Source organism: Actinia tenebrosa, unplaced genomic scaffold (assembly GCF_029948245.1).
Source record: "Actinia tenebrosa isolate PJP-AT-01 unplaced genomic scaffold, QUT_ActTen_1.0 PGA_scaffold15__27_contigs__length_11533743, whole genome shotgun sequence".
NCBI lineage: Eukaryota > Metazoa > Cnidaria > Anthozoa > Actiniaria > Actiniidae > Actinia > Actinia tenebrosa.
Genome location: NW_028292575.1, coordinates 8,972,042 through 8,994,009, shown reverse-complemented (window position 1 = coordinate 8,994,009; position 21,968 = coordinate 8,972,042). Strand labels below are relative to the sequence as shown.

Genomic DNA, 21,968 nt, shown 5'->3' with positions numbered 1-21,968 from the left:
TGTGCTCCAAATTTTTGCTCCGGTTTTTCGGTCATCGCAAAAATCAACTTCTATAAAATCCAGTTCGATCTGGTGTCGAAAACTAAAGCCAGGAGCTCTTTAGATAGCAATTGAATTTGTGTTTCCCACTTTTTGTTCAATACTTTTCACTTGCATCTATAAAATTGGGCTTCCTGTGCCTCGATAAAGGTATAGGAAGGTACTTCATGGAATCTTGTATATAGTGTCCTCTCGTAGAGTACTCCGCTGACCAGTACTGTTCCAAAACAAACTTTCAAGGGTTATTACTTCGTGTAAGACTACATGAGTTGTCCCGGCTTTATACACCACTATTTTAAAGATTCCCTAAATTCCCCTGTGATCCCCTGCGTTTCCCTGCATTCCCCTGCGTTCCCCTGTATTCCCCTGTATTCCCATGTGATCCTCTGCGTTCCCCTGTGTTCCCCTGTATTCCCATGTGTTCCCCTGTGTTCCCCTGTATTCCCATGTGATCCCCTGTGTTCCCCTGTGATCCCCTGTGTTCCCCTGTATTCCCATGTGATCCCCTGTGTTCCCCTGTATTCCCCTGTATTCCCATGTGATCCCCTGTATTCCCCTGTATTCCCATGTGATCCCCTGTGTTCCCCTGTATTCCCTTGTATTCCCATGTGATCCCCTGTTTTTTCATGTGATCCCCTGTATTCCCCTGTATTCCCATGTGTTCCCATGTGTTCCCCTGTATTCCCATGTGATCCCCTGTGTTCCCCTGCATTCCCCTGCATTCCCCTGTATTACCATGTGATCCCCTGTATTCCCATGTATTCCCATGTGATCCCCTGTGTTCCCATGTGTTTCCCTGTATTCCCCTGTATTCCCCTGTATTCCCCTGTATTCCCCTGTATTCCCTTGTGATCCCCTGTGTTCCCTTGTATTCCCCTGTATTCCCATGTGTTCCCCTGCATTCCCCTGTATTCCCCTGCGTTCCCATGTGATCCCATGTGATCCCCTGTATTCCCCTGTGATCCCCTGCGTTCTCCTGCATTCCCCTGCATTCCCCTGTGTTCCCTTATTCTCCTGTGTTGCCCTGTATGAATTCCCGACTTCACAAGTGTTCCCTGTAATTCTCATTGTTCTCCTATGCTTCCCTAGTGGCCCTCTTTGTCCACTGTAATTCCCTGTGTCCACTTGTGAATCACTGTGATTTTGAGTGCGCACTGGGGTTCCCCTGTAATCCCTTGTATATTTCTGAGGTCCCCGGTTTTGACCTGTGTTCCCGTGTCCACCCCTGATCCTTAGTGTCCATTTACATCTCACGATCTGTCTCATGATATTCATTTGCGTTTTGTCAGTTTTTCTCTCATATACTATATATATATCTATGTATATACCATGTATATAACATGTGTTTTTCTGCTATCCCATATGATAGTTCAATCAAAGTAACATTATCCAATAAGTGCTTGTAAGCCGAGTTAAGATTCATGATAGTTATGATTCATCAGCTTTTTAATTATAAATCAAGCCAAGCTTTTGAGCATCTTGCTCTTCATCATGGTTTCCGATTCAATCTTTTTGGCAAAACTGCTTAACATTCCAAAGCCGACATGTAAAAAATCAAATTTGAAGTAATTATTTTCGTTTTTTAATCAGTAATTTTCTTGGTACTTTTGTTTTAAGCTTTCAACTTGTTCTTTGCAACTTTCAGAGTATTTTGCCAACTTCACGATTGCTCTTGCTTTTTTAAAATATACAGGAATCACAGTGGAGATGGGGGATACAAGGGAATACAGGGGATCACAGGGGAATGCAGGGGAACACAGGGGAATACAGGGGATCACAGGGGAACACAGGGGATCACATGGGAACGCAGGGGAATACAGGGGAATACAGGGGATCACAGGGGAATGCAGGGGAACGCAGGGGAACACAGGGGAATACAGGGGAACACAGGGGATCACAGGGGAACGCAGGGGAATGCAGGGGAACGCAGGGGAACACAGGGGAATACAGGGGAACGCAGGGGATCACATGGGAACGCAGGGGAATGCAGGGGAACGCAGGGGAACACAGGGGAATACAGGGGAATACAGGGGAACACAGGGGATCACAGGGGAACGCAGGGGAACACAGGGGAATGCAGGGGATCACAGGGGAATACAGGGGATCACATGGGAACGCAGGGGAATACAGGGGAATACAGGGGAACGCAGGGGAATGCAGGGGAACGCAGGGGAATACAGGGGAACACAGGGGATCACAGGGGAATGCAGGGGAACGCAGGGGAACACAGGGGAATACAGGGGATCACAGGGGATCTCATGAAAAAACAGGGGATCACATGGGAATACAGGGGAATACAGGGGATCACAGGGGAATGCAGGGGAATGCAGGGGAACGCAGGGGAACGCAGGGGAACACAGGGGAATGCAGGGGAATACAGGGGATCACAGGGGATCTCATGAAAAAACAGGGGATCACATGGGAATACAGGGGATCACAGGGGAATGCAGGGGAAAGCAGGGGAACACAGGGGAATGCAGAGGAATACAGGGGAATACAGGGGAATACAGGGGATCACATGGGAACGCAGGGGAATACAGGGGAATACAGGGGAATGCAGGGGAACGCAGGGGAACACAGGGGAATACATGGGAATACAGGGGAACACAGGGGATCACAGGGGAACGCAGGGGATCACATGGGATCACAGGGGAACGCAGGGGAACACAGGGGAATGCAGGGGAACGCAGGGGAACACAGGGGAATACAGGGGAATACAAGGGATCACAGGGGATCACAGGGGATCGCAGGGGAACGCAGGGGATCACATGGGAACGCAGGGGAAAACAGGGGAATACAGGGGATCACAAGGGAATGCAGGGGAACGCAGGGGAACACAGTGGAATACAGGGAAATACAGGGGATAACAGGTGATCACAGGTGATCACAGGGGAAAGCAGGGGATCACAGGGGAACGCAGGGGAATGCAGGGAAACGCAGGGGATCACAGGGGAATTTAGGGAATCTTTAAAATAGTGGTGTATAAAGCCGGGACAACTCATGTAGTCCTACACGAAGTACTGACCCTTTCAAGAAAAACAAGATGGCGGTGGAAGAACCGAGCTCAGCTCAAACATTACGGCATTTAGCTTGCTGCCTTGCTGCTCTCAACCCTGCACCATGGGAAAAGGTAAAGAGTAAACTATATATATTCTTGTCTTCTTTTTTAACATTTAAAATCGTTGGAAAAGATTGATTTTATTTTCCAATCGAACGTAAAGTTGACAGGCGTCATGCAGAAGGATCCAACTTTCCATCTTGGCGAAAGAATACCTTACTTCCTTCGACTAGTACACCTATTTCCTTTCTTCTTGTGATAAGTACTGATTTCCCTACATAAAGACTAGATTATCCTCTTCATCTTGCCTACTTTTTGTATTCAGGAGGCTATAGGGTTGGTATTTATAATTAAGATTTGCTCTGCTAAATTATAACATATATTCTACTGAAACATTACCTGGTTCGTGTACTGGTTTACCGTCCTTTAAATGATAAATGCTTGGAGAAATGTGACATATGAATAAATAAATAGATTTCTATATCATTTTATTTCTTTGTATTCCATTTCTGCTTAGAGTTCTCAAAAGAATGAAGTCCTGAATTTTACTGATTTATTCGAGAATTTCCTTTAATTAAGATTTAATGATTAATGATGCCATTCACTCGATATCCTGTCATTCGTGAATATTCTGGAAAGTAATTTTTTTAAAAGCTACATAAGAATGACAACTTTTGAAAATATTAGTTCTTTTTATTATATTATGCAGTTTATTAAACATCTGGATTCAAGACAGACACTCATAGGGCGCGTAAACATAACCTATGGGTGTTCAAACTATTTACAATCAGATATGCTCAACAATAAAATATTTACAAATCTTACAATTTTTTACAATATAAATCAACCTATTTATTATTATTACTATTATTATATTATTATTATTATTTTATTATTATTACTATTATCATTATTATTATTATGCAGTTTATTAAACATCTGGATGCAAGACAAAGACACTCATAGGGCGCGTAAACGTAACCTATGGGTGTTCAAACTACATTTACAATTAGATATGCTCAACAATAAAATATTAACAAATCTTACAATTATTTACAATATAAATCATCCTATTTATTAATATATTATCATTATTATTGTTATTGTTATTATTATTAATATTATTGTTATTATTATTATATATATATCTAAAACCTGGATAATAGAAAATCTTGATTCCATAGTGAATGGCTATATTCGTAAATGGCTTGATATCCCGATATGTGGTACACTGAGTAATGTTTTTCTACAACGCAATAAATTTGGTCTCAATATTTGTCCTCCATCAATTAAATTCATTCAGTGCCAAACTGTTCTCCGTAATTCCTTAAAAAAGTCAAGAAATGTTCCTATAAGAGATTTCTGGAAGTCATCAAGCGGTCACACTAATGTTCAATATGATGTGTATAATTCCACCAAGGAAGTTTTTAAAGATTTTCGTTCTTATCAAGAAAATAAACTGAAACACCACCTAACATCACAAGGTTTCTTTTTCTCAAATGTCATAAAGCTTTCATTGTCATCTGTTAATTCTATTTGGTCTTCTGTTCAGTCTAACCTACCCAAGAACATTTACAACTTCACCATTCGCTACATAAATAACTCCCTTGCTACACGTAAAAATCTGACAAGATGGGGATTATATCACAAAGTCCTGATTGCTCCTTTTGCATTAATCCTGAGACACTCCTCCATGTTGTTCCTGGTTGTCACCATTACCTCGAACGCTTTACATGGAGATATGACTCAATTCTTAACTTCATTGCCAACTCGCTCAAACCTGTAATTAATCATCCCTCTTAACTCTATGCTGATGTAAATGGTTTTTTAAGTCCTTCAATTATTACTGGTGACACTTTTCATCCAGATCTCCTTCTCCTAATACAGTCCAAGTGCCTTCATGTTCTAGAACTAACAGTTGGGTTTGAGTCTAACCTTAATAACAATGCAGTCCATAAAAGAGAAAAATACAAGAATTTGATAAAGATTTGACCAGTAAATTCGCGTTAAATTTGTAAACCTCTCGATGAGCTCTCTTGGCGTCCTGTCCGACGAATGTTCTACGTTTTTAGACATGATGAATGACATTGGAGTCGACAAAAAACAACAACACTATATAATCAAAAAAATAATGAATCTTGCCATTAGAGCCACGTATTACATATTTTGTTGTAAAAATAAGATTTGGGAAAGCCCAGACTTAATGAAATTTTAATATATTTTTTTAATATATATACATATATATATATATATATCATTTATATATAAATCAATTTCGAGTAGCCAGTTGTTAATTGCCTATACTTAGAGAGATTTACAACTGTATTTAAGAAAAAGAATAAAGTTTCCATTATTATTATTATTAAATAATTAGTGCAATGGAAAAAGTAAGGCTTAGTTTGCTAGTAGTCATATATTTACTGCCTGAACTACCACTAAATGAAATCATAGAGACAGCTTTTTTTCCCAACCCCTTCCCCTTGCAATGTTGCATGGTCAATCAGTCAGAAGCTACCATTTATTAGGTGAGACAATATTAAATAGGTAGGGGAGGGGGGTTTTAATTTTTGCATAAGGGTCCATTATCTTATTCACCAATTTGTACAGTAGTTCTCTATATTTTTATATCGCAGTATATGAAACACAAGTGGCCACTTTATTTTTACATAAACTGATATAAACGTAGTAGCATTAGTCTGTTGCTGAGTGTTTTATATCTTGATTATATCTTATGACTTGGTATTCTTTTAATAGGTCAAGAAAATGTCCCGCCTTTGTCCAGCACGACCAAAACCTCCCTCCAACTCCTTCATACTAGACAAGCGCAGCCAAGAAGCCATTCTGGCCCTTGGTTCATATGAGCTTCTGTCAAATCTACAGTACAAGGCCAAAATAATGCCATACCTGTTAGATGTGCTTAGAGGACTTCCTCATACTAAATGGATAGAACCCAGAATGAATGTTCTGTGTACCAAGTCATCAATGGCAGGGGAGTTTGCTTTGTGTTTTATAAGCCTGATGAGTAGCTTGGCTGAGAAAGACAACCAGTTGGCCTCTAAGATAAATACATATGTGATTGATGTATTTGGAGCATTGGTTACAAGGTGTTGTTCACACAAAGACTTGAAAACCCTGGAATCAAAAGGTAACATCCCTGATGATTTAAGAGCGTATGTCTGTAAGCGTCGAGAATCTTAAATCAGTTTCAAAAAATCGAATTTCTTTTTATTGTACCAAAACAACCCTTTGGGTAAGTTGTTTTAGGAAATAATATCAAAATGTCCTCAGCGCGCTTTTATTTTTGAGAAAATTGCAAAAGTTTGAAAAATCGATTAAAATGGGTAATTTTCCTAATTAATATGCAAAAATGGATGGCCATCTTTAAAGAGCTCTCAATAGATCAAAAAGAATCCAAATGAATTCATATTTCCCAGGTAGTTAGATCAACTCTATATCTTTAAGAATGGTTCAAGAATTTGTAATAAATTGCTTTTTAAATACGAGAAATCGGCCTTCTAAAACATGTTGTGTTTTTATGATCGAGCGGCAGTCAAATTATAGGTGAAATTCAGCCTCCAATATCGCTGCTGGTACCTAATAAATCGAAAGAACACTTGCACAGCACGAAAGTACACACATTCTAGTTTACTTGTGCCACGTTTTAGCTCCGACTATTAAAATGCCACCGCGTGAAGGAATTTCAACTTGTAGCGTTCAAACACGCTATACGGCTAATCAATTACACGGGTTGTTTATCAATATAACACTAAATCGACTCAATATTTCTCTTTTTTAAAATTTTTGTATTAAGATGGTTTGCCAAGAGTATAAAAAGCATAACTAGAGAGTAAATACTCTTCAATCAAGTGGTCCTCTGTGTTAATCCACGATAATCGAGCGCAGCTTGAGCTTAAAACCATGTCACACAATCTGGGGTCAGGACAAATGCACCCCGTCGTCGGTGGCTTTAGCTAGATTTCTTCTCCAATGCAAAAGATTTATCTCCTACTCTGAGATACCAAATGCTCTATGAATTTAGCCGGTTTTTAAACTATTGAAACGGTTTTTGATGAATTATTACCATGACTGTCTTGAGACTTGCATGTAAACATTTAACGTCCTAGCGAGCTGTCAATGGCACTCTAAATAAACACATGAATTCTACCAAATCCCCCGGGGGGGGGGGGGGGTACTTTGCCAGAATTTGGGTAGGGGTGTTCCGCTGGGATTCTGAAAGGGGTACCCTGTTTATGACAAAAAAACTCAAATTTGTAGACCCTGTTTATGACAAAAGATATAATTTATTGCACTGAGTTCCTGTTTCAATTATCATGTCATCTCGCGTATCGTTTTTTTACGGCCATAATAACCAGTTTCGGTCAATACGAAAGTAGAAACCCTGAATATGACAGGAAGCTCAGGGAGAACTTGGAACTTAAATGAAATTGCATACCCTATTTATGACAAGAAGATCGAAAAACCATACCCGGATCATCATCGTAACTTACCAGTTACCAAACCACCAAACTTTGATTACTTGGTCTGAACAGATATTGCAAGTTTCTTTAACTCCATATATCATTAAGCATTTTCCCTGTTTTAACGGATGGCAAGATTGTGGAGTGACAATCGGAGCATGCTTTGTCACTACAAGTTGAATTAATTTTCCCAAAAAAGTTAATCGTTATCTATAAGCGTTTAATACAACGCGCTAATATTAGCTTGGTAAGCCCGCTTTTGGGTTGTTTAGGTACGATGGCGCTCTGTGGATTTTCGGCTCTTATTGGATATAGTCCTTGCGGGACCAGTACAGATTATCCAGATCAAGTGCACTCTGTTGCATTTTAATAGTCGGAGCTAAAACATGGCACAAGTAAACTAGAATATGTGTACTTTCGTGCTGTGCAAGTGTTCTTTCGATTTATTAGGTAACAGCAGCGATATTGGAGGCTGAATTTCACCTATAATTTGACTGCCGCTCGATCATAAAAACACAACATGTTTTAGAAGGCCGATTTCTCGTATTTAAAAAGCAATTTATTACAAATTCTTGAACCATTCTTAAAGATATAGAGTTGATCTAACTACCTGGGAAACATGAATTCATTTGGATTCTTTTTGATCTATTGAGAGCTCTTTAAAGATGGCCATCCATTTTTGCATATTAATTAGGAAAATTACCCATTTTAATCGATTTTTCAAACTTTTGCAATTTTCTCAAAAATAAAAGCGCGCTGGGACATTTTGATATTATTTCCTAAAACAACTTACCCAAAGGGTTGTTTTGGTACAATAAAAAGAAATTCGATTTTTTGAAACTGATTTAAGATTCTCGACGCTTACAGACATACGCTCTTAATACCTTAGTCTTACTTTTAGTAGATCATTTATTCATCCACCTTCTCTTACAGTGCAACTACTGTAACCTGGACCACTTCTAAAGACAGTTAGACAAGAGAAACAATTGTCATGTAAAATGTCTAATGAAAACAATATATTCCAACTTGGGATAGTAGAGCCAATTAGAAACCTAGACTGCATGAGAATTGTAATTTGACCCTGGTGTTCCTGTAAACAACTAGCCAGCCATCATTATTTTCTCGTGAGAATAAAAAGATATAATATTGAAAGCCTATATTGTTTTCTGCTGATTTCTGATTGGCTCCACTACCCAAAGTCAGAATGTATCATTTCTATTCTACATTTTGATTGGTTCTAGCTGTCTAAGTGACCCCGGTTATAGTACATAGTTGCACTGTAGTTTAATCTAGGTAAAAATTATAATAGTCACTAGCCCACTCTTGATATTTTTGTTGAATAATCACTAACAAATAAAGCATACAGGAGTGAGGTTGGGAAGCAAAAGAATAATTACTTGATTCAGGGCTATATTTCAGAATGTTTTTAAGTAGCCTAGATGGTCATAAGTCTGAAGTAGCTGACTGTGATCCAATACATACAGAAAGTATCTTATAGAAAAGAAAAAGTAGCCGGTGGTTAACTTTGAAGCAACTGCTGGAGCTCTGGCTGCCACCAGATTGTTGTGAAAGCCCTAATGATTACTGCATTTTCCCCTGAGTCTTGATTTAGTTTGGTTTTGGTGTATATAGCCATGTATCAGACTAGATTTATATCAAAAGTAGTGTATTTGAGGACATCTGAGTGATCTGTGTGGAGTTCCATAGCTTACATGTATTTTTGAATGATTTTAAATACCAAGCAATAACAACAAGTGAAAGGCGTAAGCAATATTAAATAGGTCATTCTACTGAGATACAGGAATAGCTGGAATGAGTACAAAATAGATTCTTGAAAATTAATATTTTTCTCAAAAATGCAGTGGTTAGTGTTGAGATGTCCATGCAGCATTGCTTGTAGTCAATAGATTCATCGTACAGGTCTACAGGCTTACAGGTCTCAGTATTACTCATATTTCATGTAGATTTATGTGGCCCCATAAATCCTTTTTGCTCCACCATCGTTATCTATCAATCTTCTTTTGCTATCTGACTCTTTTAGACAATTTTTTTAATTAATATTTTTAATTAATATATAATTAATTAATTGATTGATTGATCTACTAATTAATTAATTAGTATAGGAAATCGCACGATCTCGAGTACAATTTGGAAATTAATAGACACGAGTAATGTTTTGAAAGTTCTTGTAATTGCCGAGCCTTTAGGCGAGTGCAATTAAAGAACTTTCAAAACATTACGAGTGTCTATTAATTCCAAATTGTACGAGAAGATTGTGCGATTTTTTGTATATAGTTCACTCAACAAAATTTCAGTAAAAAATGCGAAGCTACGCCATTCATCTTTGTCCATTTGGCAGCCGATTTTTAGTCCATCGCGCAACTGAAATGCATAAAAAAGATTAGTTCTTACGGCTTTAAAATTTTATTTATATGTTTTTTAAGTACAAAATGATGGAAAATAATTGTTTTGACATTGTTTTGGCCGTGTTGCCATAGCGACTTAATTAAGTACTCCTACGGAGTACAATTAACGCTATAATTGTACTCCTCTTGACCAATCAGAGTCAAGTAATTTTGTTGAGTGTACTATAAATTAATTAATTACAAATTAATGCAATTAATTACAAATTAATGCAATTAATTACAAATTAATGCAATTAATTACACATTAATGTAATTAGTTACACATTAATGTAATTAGTTACAAATTAATGTAATTAGTTACAAATTAATGTTTTTACCTATTTCCTCTAATTTCCCATTTCATTTGTCAATGATTTCTTTAACAGCCAATCTCTGCCAGTACACCATTCCATTACTGCTTGGAGTAGCCCAAGCATTAGGAGTTTCAAAAGTTTATGTAGGATCAGAGCCATTAATTTTTGAGCTAATCTCCACAAGTGGATTTAGCACAACTAAAGGGTGTCTGAACAGCTTCTCAAGACAGAATAGTCATCTTTACCTGCAGACATCCTCTGAACCAAACAAAGGGCAAGGCCTATGCTTCTCAAATGTAGAACTCTCAAGTCTTGTGAGCCAGGTAATATTGTTACCATCATTATTATTTATCAACATATTTCAAAAAAAAATTTTTTTTTTGCTTGTAGCATTTCTAAACTCCTGTAATTAAAATCTTGTAAGCTTGTATTTTTTTTCTGTTGTACTGTCTCATAAATAAATAGTAATAATAATTATGTTCTGAACTTGTTCTCAGGCAGAGAAGATGCTGGATTCTCAAATACTTGCTGCAATAGATGGTATTTTGTCAGAATGCCTTGAGGTAAGTAGAAAAGGAAAAAAAGAACTAAAAAAGTACTGGTTAGACTAAGGTCAAACGTTGAACTTCACATGAGCTGAACCTAATGACATCAATTAATTAAAACCACCTTGTTATCCATTGTTTCAATCATTATTAGGTTCAGCTCAAGTGAAGTTCAACATTTGACCTCAGCCATCAACCTTTTCTTAGATAGCAAACATGGTGCATTGTGGTGTAGCTTCAGTACAAACATCATGCCTTATATGGTGTTGTTTGTACTGAATCTAGACCACAATGCATACTGTTTATCGAACTCAAGGCCTATTATAGACTTAAGTATGCTAATGTTATTCTAATTATGTATACATTTTGCTGCACAGACTGGTGCCCTTCAGGAAAGTTTTGCCTACAAGTCTTTTAAAGAAGTAATCACAATGTCCATGATGGGACTACTGAGAGATGTCTACCGGACAACTCCAGGTATTTCATAGTTAACATGGCTCAACTAATGCACCCTGAATCTCAAAAGTATCCTGGATATAAGGATAACATGGAAATACAAAAGAAATGCCACAAATTCTAGGAAGAAAAAGTGTGATTTCTTTTGCATTTCCATGTTGTCCTTGCATCCACAATGCTTTTAAGAAGGGTCCAATATCGTAAGCTAGTTGGATATATTCTAATAACAAATGGCTTTATGCATGCATACATTTCAGAGATTTACAATAGATACTGTACTGCTGTCAGTGCCAATATCATAAGCTAGTTGGATATTTTAATAAAAAATGGCTTTATACATTTCAGAGATTTAGATACTGTACTGCTGTCAGTGCCAATATCATAAGCTAGTTGGATATATTCTGATAACAAATGGCTTTATACATGCATACATTTCAGAGATTTAGATACTGTACTGCTGTCAGTGCCAATATCATAAGCTAGTTGGATATATTCTAATAACAAATGGCTTTATACATGCAGCTATTGTACTGCTGTCAGCATTCTTCAATAAGGCTGGTTACTGTTTCCATGTCTGAATTGAAAAACATCATTCTCCAACAAATTGTTATTTTCATTGATTATTATTAATAATAATAATATAACTTAATTTTATCCATAATAGGCATGCCACCAAAGCTTTCCAGCAAAGCACAAGAAATAGGAAGAAAGATCTTTCTAGCAGAGAAGTCAGAAGTTCTCAAAAGAAGTGACCACAGCATTACCAATCTCAAATGGAAGCTACAGACTGTTTCTGCAAGTGTTGACCTGACTGTTTGGACAGCACAGGAAGACCAAGATGCAGATACTTTCTGTCAGAATATTTCAGAATTTCTGTGCTCCAACTTAGCTGCATCGCTGGTGCAAACTGACATATGTTTGTTTACATGTTGCTTAGAAGGGCTGGCTACCCTTGCTGAAAAGTTCCCCCACATGGCAAACACTGTTCTGGCTTGTTTTCGTGATTTCCTTCTGACACCAGCCCCTGTGCTGGCCAGGAAGGACCAGTCAACAAAGAAAGTTACAACAACAATCGTCATGTCAGTGACAGATGCTGAAGACAACACCCCTGCAATGACTGTGGGTGTGAGTGATGATAAGAGTATGGACAAAGACTCGCTTGCTCATTTGCTTAAGAAAACTGCACTTGAAAGCATCTGCAGGGCTCTAAAGGCAGGTCAAGCAGTGGATGAAAACTGTGTTCAAGCTTTCTTAACTTCATTATCAAATAAGTTATACACTTTAGAGAATGTAGACTATGATACAGCTAACCTCATTTCAACCAATGCGATCATTACTCTCGGTCATGTGGCTTTTAAGTTGCACACTGTTCCTGAGTCCACGGAGTCAGTTTTGACAATTCTTCAGCACAGGTTTTGCCATCCCCCTTCATCGTTAGATCCCCTGATTGTTGAACAACTGGGTAATCTAGTTCTGACGGGATCGGATCAAATGTACCAGCAGATTATGGGTATGTTTATGAAGATCACTATTGATGCTGGTTCAATGGCATATTCTAGAGAACCAACAGCTGTAAGAGAAACAACACAGGGATATCGACACTGTGCTCTTGCTGTACTCAATGCCTATACTAACCTGGCATCGAACCTCAAGGGTGAGGTCATGTTACAGGACTTCTTAGTAAGAGTACTCGAGTTGTTTGTACAGCTTGGTTTGGAAAGCAAGAGAGCAAGCGAAAAGAGCCCATTTGCTATCAAGGCCTCGTCAAGTGCTGGTAACCTAGGCGTCTTGATTCCTGTCATCGCAACTGTAGTTGCTCGACTTCAACCAATCACAGACCCTAAACCACGTCTGCAGAAATTGTTCTGGGACTTCTGGTTGTATTGTGTGGTGATGGGGTTTGGTGTTGAGGGTTCAACCTTGTGGCCTAATGAATGGTATGTAGGGGTGTGTACCATTGCTGCCAAGTCACCTCTTCTTCTTGGAGCTGAGCACTTGAGGTCACGATTAATGTACAACTCTGCTTTGAGGAACGATGCTGTTGCACCGGTAAGAGACAAGTAGATCCATAACAGCGTTCGGGAGGGGGAGGGGAGGGGAAGGTGAGCCAGTCCCACTCTCCTTCCTCCTCAACCAGCTTCCTCGTCCCCAAAGCGCCGATACGCAAGCTATGTTGGATGTTCTTTTACTATGTCATCCAACATGGCAGCTATGATATCACATACTGATAGATTTTACCAAGGCTTCAAACAATTAAGTGTCTACAGGTCATCGGAGAAATGTCCGGTAAAAATGACAACTTGACTGGTAAATGATTTTCGTTTGCCGGACATTTGACCGAGCAAATTTGATAACAACACAAGATAATAACATCTGAATTTTTTTTTTTTTGTTTGACCACCCTTGGGTTTTAACAGGTCAACATACCTCTGATCTGACAAATTACCTGCTTATCGAAAAAAGCTAAAGAGATCACAGGGGAGTTAGAATCTTACATATCAGCGTGCTAACCATACCTGCAGGTGTCAGGCTGTGATCTTTTCTTCCTGAATCTAAGGGTATCGCTTTATTTTTAAGGCTGAATTGAACGAAGTCCGCACTAAAGTCCTGGAGACCATCGGGAATTCACCAGAAATCGCCGCGTTGGTCAGCAAGCTTAACTTTGGCCAGTGTACCTACTTACTGTCTGTATACAGATTAGAGACGCTTCGAGTATCCTCGGATTCTGGTTCTTTCCATTCCATTTTTGAGTATCTTGAAGACCGAGCTGTTCAGAAAGACAAAGCAGGTATGATTGGATAGACATTGTTTTCGTACGGTTTTCTATACCTTTAACCAGGTGATCTCGGGGAACGCGCGCAAAGGATTGTTGTAATTTTTTCTTACTTTGGTCGCCTTGTTTTCGATGGATCACCTGAACAGATTTCTTCTTGGTCTTATTTGATTTGATTTGATTTGACGTGGAGTACTCTTAAAATGAATAATCAATGAGAAGTTCAGAATATTTTTTCTTCTTAAATCGAGCTATTACAATAGATCCTAAAAACAATAGATCCTAAAAACAATAGATCCTAAAAACAATAGATCCTAAAAACAATAGATCCTAAAAACAATAGATCCTAAAAACAATAGATCCTAAAAACAATAGATCCTAAAAACAATAGATCCTAAAAACTAGATATTCTGAAAAACGGATCTTACGTTGACATTTGCATTTGCGTAATCACATTCACACGTTTTAAATGCAGTGTTTTTTGAGCTACTATCTTATTTTCACGTTTTTTAATTAAGAAACAAACATTAGAATGCATCATGGTCCTTCCAGGTCATTTTGATTGGCTTGGTCTAGCTTTTGGCGCGAAACCTTTACTTATTGGTTTTCTGACAAATGTTTTGTGCTGGAGGAGGTTTGGGGCACACGAACGAAAGGTTGTTTACTAGTCTAGTCTAACTACTTCCCTTCACACATGCGCTCAAAAAAGACTATTTAATTTTCAAGTATGACTGCACACAAAAGTGAATAATATTTTGAATCTTTGCACTATTTGATGACAGGAATGTGGCAATGTGTTGCCGCCATTGGAGATAAAGCCTTTTCGTTCTTCCTCAATGCCATGGCCAGTAAACCAAGGACAGCGGAACGTGAAAAAGAACTGGAAGAGCATGCGCAGTTCTTGCTAGTCAAATTTAACCATCTGTTTAAAAGAATTCGCCGAGTTGCTGATAAATACTTGTCGTCTCTTGTTGATAAGTAAGTAGAAATGGCTTACTCACGCGGCGGCCACGTTTATTCTCATCAAAATAAAAACCTTTGTTTCACCAAGTAATTTAAGCCATCCGCAAATTACAGTGCTTTCCAACCATGCACGTGTTAAATCGTACAATTTTTATCGCGACTAAATGGAGTTTTAAAGGACGTCAATCGAAGAGTTTCCATGGCATTGTCGAAATACAATAAGGTTTGAAGGACGCTTGCCTATGGAATGTCATGAAAACGCCTAGATAGACGTCACCGTCTTTTCTCTACGACTGCAAGTTGTACGATTTGGCGCGTCTGTTTGAAAACTACCCTAAACTGGCTTTTTTCCTAAGACTTTAAAATACCGAGCGCATTAGGTTTTCCCTAAACATTGATATGGTAATTCCTCTCTGAACTAATGTTTGGGCATGGTCTGCTGTTACAAATATGCATTCTCCGAGTCTTATCCTTGAATACGTACTAAATATTTATATATTGTTGTATTAAAGATTCCCGCATCTGTTATGGAATAGCACCGTACTACATTTCAGTCTGGATTTGCTGCATACATTGTCACAAACATTACATCAACCTGTGAGTATACATGTTAGTCTTGTCCCCCTAGCTTGGCTTGTTTTCAAATTATAAGGCTGCGTTCATAATGTATGGCAGAGGGGGAGGGGGGAGGGGGGGACAGGTGAAATTGAGGGGGATCTGCAAAATTTTGGTAGGATTTAACGTTTTTAAATATGTTTTGATCGTTTTTGATCTTAGAACGAAAATCACCAAGTCATGGAAGTAGTCGTACCAGGGACATGCTATAAGCTGATGGTACATGAAGAGATTGATGGACGTGAAGGGACAGTGATGGACTTTGCTGCGCGCTGCAGTGGTATTTTACAAGAGGCTATCAAGTGGGCACCTGAGGCCACACGCTCGCTATTGCAGGTTAGTTGACAAGACTCGTGTTAAAATGAGCAAGGGACAGTGATGCAAGGTTTAGGTACCATGGATAATGCACGTCCAGAAACCCCAGGACTACTTTTCCATTCGCTCAGCACGATGGAATAGTTGTGTAGTAGAAGCAATGCTTCTTGATCAAAGGCTTATTGAAAGGTAAACTCTTAGAAATAATAGAGTTAGCCGTCGTGTCTAATATGTTTGGGACTGAGGCTTGTATGCAAAAAAATCTGAAAAGGAAACCGGAAAGCTGAAGTTTGTAAAAAGAGGGTTCGCTATCTGCTGCAATGAAAACTCGACTATTTCATTATAAGGCCACCCCCTCCCCCAAGATTATGCTAGTTTTTAGTTATTGTAGTGGAGCCGAGAATAATGTGAAGCGTGTACTCAGTAGATCTTTCATATTTCCATGTTATACAGGATTACATAATGGCGAGAGAGCACGATTCTATGTCCTTATCACATCACACGGGACTTGCCTTAGCTATGGAGAATATCATCCAGAACGCAGGACTAAACCAGTTTTCTGCGTCACTGAGCGCAACAACTCTAGTGAAAAGACCAGGCTGTTTTAAGAATAATTGTGCTGAAGTGTCCTCGGGATTGACTCTCAGAAGTAAATATGTTGGTGAGGTAAATGATTGAAATAATTCGATTCGTCTGTCTGTTTTTCTGTTTGTCTGTCTGCCGGTCTGTGTATCGGTCGGTCGGTCGGTCGTTCGGTATGGACTGGATGACTTGCTGGTTTGCTTGTTTCGTCACATACCAACAATATTTATCGTTCAGCTTACTTGACTAACAGTTCAACGTTTCTAGGTTATCGGTATGAAGGAAGCTCTAGCATGCCAGACAGGGAAAGGGGAAGTAACCCAAAATTTATGCCAAATTCTCAACAAACAGTTGACAGATAGTGTTGTTGCTGGTGGTGGAGAACCGTTTACAGCTGCCATTTTTAAAGCAACAGCAGTGATTGTTACTACTAAAGGTAAGCAGTGACGCGTCATTTGCCTCTGACTGACCCTATGCTGAAACTGCGATGCCTTCATATGAACGCTAATGATAGTAATGATAATATTTAAAATTTGTAAATATTTGTAAACTATTGTGTGGATATAATATCGAGTCTGCTGTATTTTGTCGAGCTCGACGGGGCGACACGAAATACAAGGAGAAAAAATGTCCACCCGTATTCAACCCTAAAATGTCTAATTAGTTATTTAGTATACAAAAATAAATTAATTAATGAATACAATTTCTTTTGTAGTTAGATGTATAAGCGTTATTATATTAATAAGTTATCATTCTAGATTTAAATTATTCACTTTATTCACTTGTATAGTATCTTTGTTGTTCCAAGTCACTATTTGGGGGTGGCACTTTTACGCATGAACATTCATTAGTACTCATCTGCGTTTACCTAGTAACTGTTTTCTTACTTTATTGTGATCTTCAACTTTGCAGAAGTAAATAGGCAGTTGATACACAATGTGTGTTGGTGTCCTGCGCAGATCTTCACTGAAGAAGCCATGTCTACTGCAGTGTCGTGCTGGGAATGGATTCTTGGAGCAAGAAAGGACCTCGAACTTCAAGTATATCTTTTTTTATATTATTATTGTTTTAATGAATATATATTCCACGCAGTAAAGTCCCAGTATGATGTGTAGACCAGTGTACGTGGGGATGGTATGGTGCATCGGAGTATCTTAGTTTTTCCTTTTTTAAAATCACGGCCAACATGCTGTGACACGCAACGACAATTTTTTGCGCAACATGAAAGTTGTTGTCGTGTGACTTCGATCTTTTCTGTGATAGCGAACATGGTGAATTGTGGTCTAGCTTGGGTACAAACATCTTGTGTTCATCATACCTTATATGGTGTTGTTTATACCGATTCTAGACCACAATGCATTCTGTTTATAAATCTCAGAAAAGTCCCAATGGCGTGAATGTTATAAGTTTTAACGATAACTTGTTGCGGCAACATGTTGCAGGCTTTTGAACGACCTGTAAAACTCACAACATTGTTGCCGTCGGTTTGTGTTGCCGCGCTTACCGTGTTCACGACACGAGGCCAACTTTTCATTAACGCAACAGTATTGCTCTACAAACCGTTTCAGTTGTAACACCTTTTAAGGTGTTAAAAATCCATCAAAAAAAGACCAGCAAATGTTTCGTTTTCACTTCCAAATTCGATCAATACTTACGGCTGAAATTCGATTTTTGACGACCAGGATTTTCTCCAAGTTTTCATTAATGGAGAGAACGGGAACTAGAATAACCAATAAAAGGCGTCCATGCTTTAGTTGAGTTTGTTAAAGTAAAACACAATGAACAACATATTGGTACTTTGTTTTATTAGATTCTGAGCAAGATAAGTTGGGCGTGGCAGTGGACTGTATGTCGTCGGGTGGGTCTTTTCTCACGCGATCAAACATTAGAAAGCCCCCTGGCGTCATTTGAGGAGAACAAAATCATACCTTCACCTCCTGCAGTTGGTGCACATGATGTCTGGATCAAGTTCCTTGCTCAGAGATTTGAGATTGCCAAGTACTATAGTTCAGATCAAGTAAGACTTACACTACACTACACCACACCACACCACACCACACCACACCACACCACACCACACCACACTACACTACACCACACTACACTACACCACACCTACAACATTACATTACAATGCACTTGCAATACACTACACTACACTTCACTACACTACACTACACTACACTACACTACACTACGCTACGCTACGCTAAACTACGCTACGCTGCGATACACTACACTACACTACACTACACTACACTACACTACACTACACTACACTACACTACACTAGACTAGACTAGACTAGACTAGACTAGACTAGACTAGACTAGACTAGACTAGACTAGACTAGACTAGACTGCACTGCACTACACTATACTTTGCTATGCTACATTACGCTTGTGCGGCGTTGTGCAAGTTAATGTTAACCAAAATCCCGTTCTTTATCTCCAAGCATTTCATCCGTTAAGCAAGGTTGTTTGTTTGTGTTCCAGGTGGAAATAATAGCGACACTCTTACAACGATCGCTAACTCTTACTTTGAGTCGTTCTGGACTACTTTCCCGGCACATCGCAGCTTTAAGACCTAGGTTCAGACTGTTACAACTTGGTCTATCAATCCTACAAGGGGAATTCTTGACGAACTCTGTTGCTAAAAATGTGTTGAGGGAAAGAATCTACACTAACGCATTGGACTATTTCAGGTACGAATACAATTAATAGAATTCATTTGTTATGAGGGGAACTGGTAACTACCCCGTGGTGCACAGGATTAGGGGCAAATGAATATGAATGCTAGATGACGAAGCTTTTTAATGTCGTCACTGAACTCAGGCCCATAATCCTTTGTGCCACGAGGTACTGAGTTAAAAGTATTCTTTTGAAGTTCAGAAAGGCGAATTTAATTTGTTATTTCAAACAAAAATATTTCAATGGAAAGATCTTAAGAAATTTCTTTTTTCTTTCTTTCTATTTTTGTTTTTAAAATTATTTAACTTTTAAAGACAGTGCAGCTGGAAAATAGTGTTTCTTGCCCAGCTGTTTGTAACACTTAAACGATTTCGTAATTTCATTGCCGTTAATTGGTAAACACTGTTTCATTTTTTCTCTCTTACATGACTGTGCTAACAGATGCCGATTTGTGCAACCTTTTCCCTTCATCGTTAGTCTCATAAAAACATTCTTTTCTCATATCAAAATGATTACCCAATTGCCGCTCAGGTATCTCTTGACTGATCTTGACTATTGTTCTCAAGAACTATAAGTATTATGACTTATAATGAAACGATTAAGCAGGTTCGGTCTTCGTTTTTTAATTACCGCTGTAATTGATGCCATCTTGGTTTTTTTTAAACAAACATGGTCTTGACAGCTATGTATATCACTGTTTCAAAGATTCAATTTGAAAAGCTAGGTGGATATTGCTTTGCTTGGTCTTGACTTCAAAATCTTGAAATCGTGAAAATCTCATGGCACTTATTAACGAAAGCAGAATCAGTTGTCTAAGAGACTTTGAAGGTATGCTTGCTCGAACTGAGATTGGAAATCCAGGTTACAAAGGATTGTTTATCACTGTTGCTGTCTTCAACTCTGTACTGACGCTTCCTACTATCCTCGGTAATGGTATCGTTATCCTAGCGATCTTTATAACGCCTACTCTTCAAAGCCCTTCTTATATCCTAATCTCAAGTCTGGCTTTAACTGATATGATCGTTGGCTTGATAGTCAATCCCATCCAAGTGGTAATGGCTGTGGCAGATCTTTCAAACTATTCTGAGATGGTCTGTAGTTTGATTTTACCTAGTCGACAGATTGCTGTGACGCTCGGATCGGCTTCCTTCTTGTCTCTTGTCGCCATCAGCATCGATAGATACCTCGCCATTTATCTCAAACTACAATATAAATTCCGTGTAACGATGTTTCGAGTGCGTATGTTGGTGATTGGGTTATGGTTATTTGCTATCGCTGTTGGTTTTCTTTCCACCAGAAAAGAAATTTCCATTCTCGTTTTCCCAGCTGTTGCGCTTTTTGCAGTTTGTTTGGTTGTCTTGATTGTTTGCTACGTCAAGTCCTTCCACGCCTTGAAAGAACACTGCGCACAGATAAACCCACAAGAGTACTGTGATACTGCAAAAAGGCATTGCGTTAACGTAACAAAGTACCGTAAAGTTCTTATGACTATGGCTTGGTTATTTGCATTCATCATTGGTTGTTACCTGCCATTGTCGTGCATGTTTATTGCTGTCGCATTTGCTGAAGTTAATGCAGACGTTGCGGCGATCTTTTGTCTCGTTGTTACTGCGGTATATGTCAATTCCTGTATCAATCCTATAATTTACATCGTAAGGATGAGTGAGATTCGACAAGCATGTCTTCAGGTGCTGAGAAAGATGAGACAAATGTGTGATAGCAAGCACACTGTAGTTGAACCTTTCTCATCGCCAACCGCCTCTGGTATGCAGTTAGTACCACAGTAGAACTTCTGGTACCCAACTGCCTTAGTCGACCGTCTATCGGTCGTTACAGTTGGGGGACACTAACCGAAAGACAGCTTGAATATAATCTAAAATAAATAACCTTAACAAATTAGGAGGAAGAATCAGTATTATATTTTCCTCCGACAATCATCATCTATCATTTCCATGATTGCTGATAGAATCAAAGGTTTTCTAAGATATCTAGGCTGCGTTGCTTTCTCCCGATTAGTTCAAGTTTTCACTCATGATTGGTTAACTTTCTTTAAGTGTTGCTGGTGTGTCGCATATTCAAGTAATCGGTAAACACTTGCGTCCGGTTACGTGCTACTATCCTTTATTGCTCCAGTTTCAAGTTGTCTGTTGTTCAGGGTTATTATCAGTTTTGTGTAGAATATTTATTTCAGTGTTCTCGCGAAGGTCCGTGGAATTGTCAAGTGTTTGTATTGTTGAAGTTGTGCATTCATATTTTAACGCTGAAGCGAAGCTAACCCTGAGTAAACGAGTCTGTAATCAAGGGATACAGCGCTATTCAACGAATTGGAAAAAAGATCAGATAAAAAGAGAGTTAATTACTTATTCCAAGATGACTAAGTGATTTGAATGCCCAAGGGCGTAGCAGTGTGAACCAATAATCGGAGTGGGAATCGGAAGCAGAAGGGCGACAGAATTGCAAGGATCAGAAGTTTTTCTTCCGATTCGAATCATGATGATCAAGTGTGAACAAAGAATCGGAATCGGAAGTTTTGACCAATTTTGGCCATTGACACTGAGCAGAAAACTTTGCAAGCCTTATAACTATGGGAACAACTAAGACGCGAGCGTCGAATCGAGGCTTACGATTCTGCTTGCGTTGTTTTAGATCACACTGACCACCATATCGTAAGCTTCTTGCGCTTCCGTTTCCGACTCTGGAGCTTACAACGCTAGTGTGAACCAGCCTTAAGAGAA

General features: G+C 38.8%; 1 protein-coding gene across 1 annotated transcript in view; it reads left to right on the top strand.

The window, feature by feature from the left end:
- The first annotated feature begins 3,078 nt into the window (after positions 1-3,078).
- The window catches only part of LOC116299722 (phosphatidylinositol 4-kinase alpha), a 38,196-nt gene continuing 19,306 nt past the window's right edge, over positions 3,079-21,968 (top strand). The window contains exons 1-15 of the mRNA XM_089030400.1: positions 3,079-3,169; positions 5,852-6,242; positions 10,367-10,617; positions 10,792-10,857; positions 11,217-11,316; positions 11,960-13,344; positions 13,873-14,083; positions 14,851-15,046; positions 15,544-15,628; positions 15,809-15,982; positions 16,415-16,627; positions 16,811-16,979; positions 17,456-17,583; positions 18,354-18,560; positions 19,039-19,247. Of these exons, the coding sequence (XP_088886526.1) occupies positions 3,083-3,169; positions 5,852-6,242; positions 10,367-10,617; positions 10,792-10,857; positions 11,217-11,316; positions 11,960-13,344; positions 13,873-14,083; positions 14,851-15,046; positions 15,544-15,628; positions 15,809-15,982; positions 16,415-16,627; positions 16,811-16,979; positions 17,456-17,583; positions 18,354-18,560; positions 19,039-19,247 (3,872 nt within the window). The 5' untranslated portion in view covers positions 3,079-3,082. The remainder of the gene's footprint in view (positions 3,170-5,851; positions 6,243-10,366; positions 10,618-10,791; positions 10,858-11,216; positions 11,317-11,959; positions 13,345-13,872; positions 14,084-14,850; positions 15,047-15,543; positions 15,629-15,808; positions 15,983-16,414; positions 16,628-16,810; positions 16,980-17,455; positions 17,584-18,353; positions 18,561-19,038; positions 19,248-21,968) is intronic.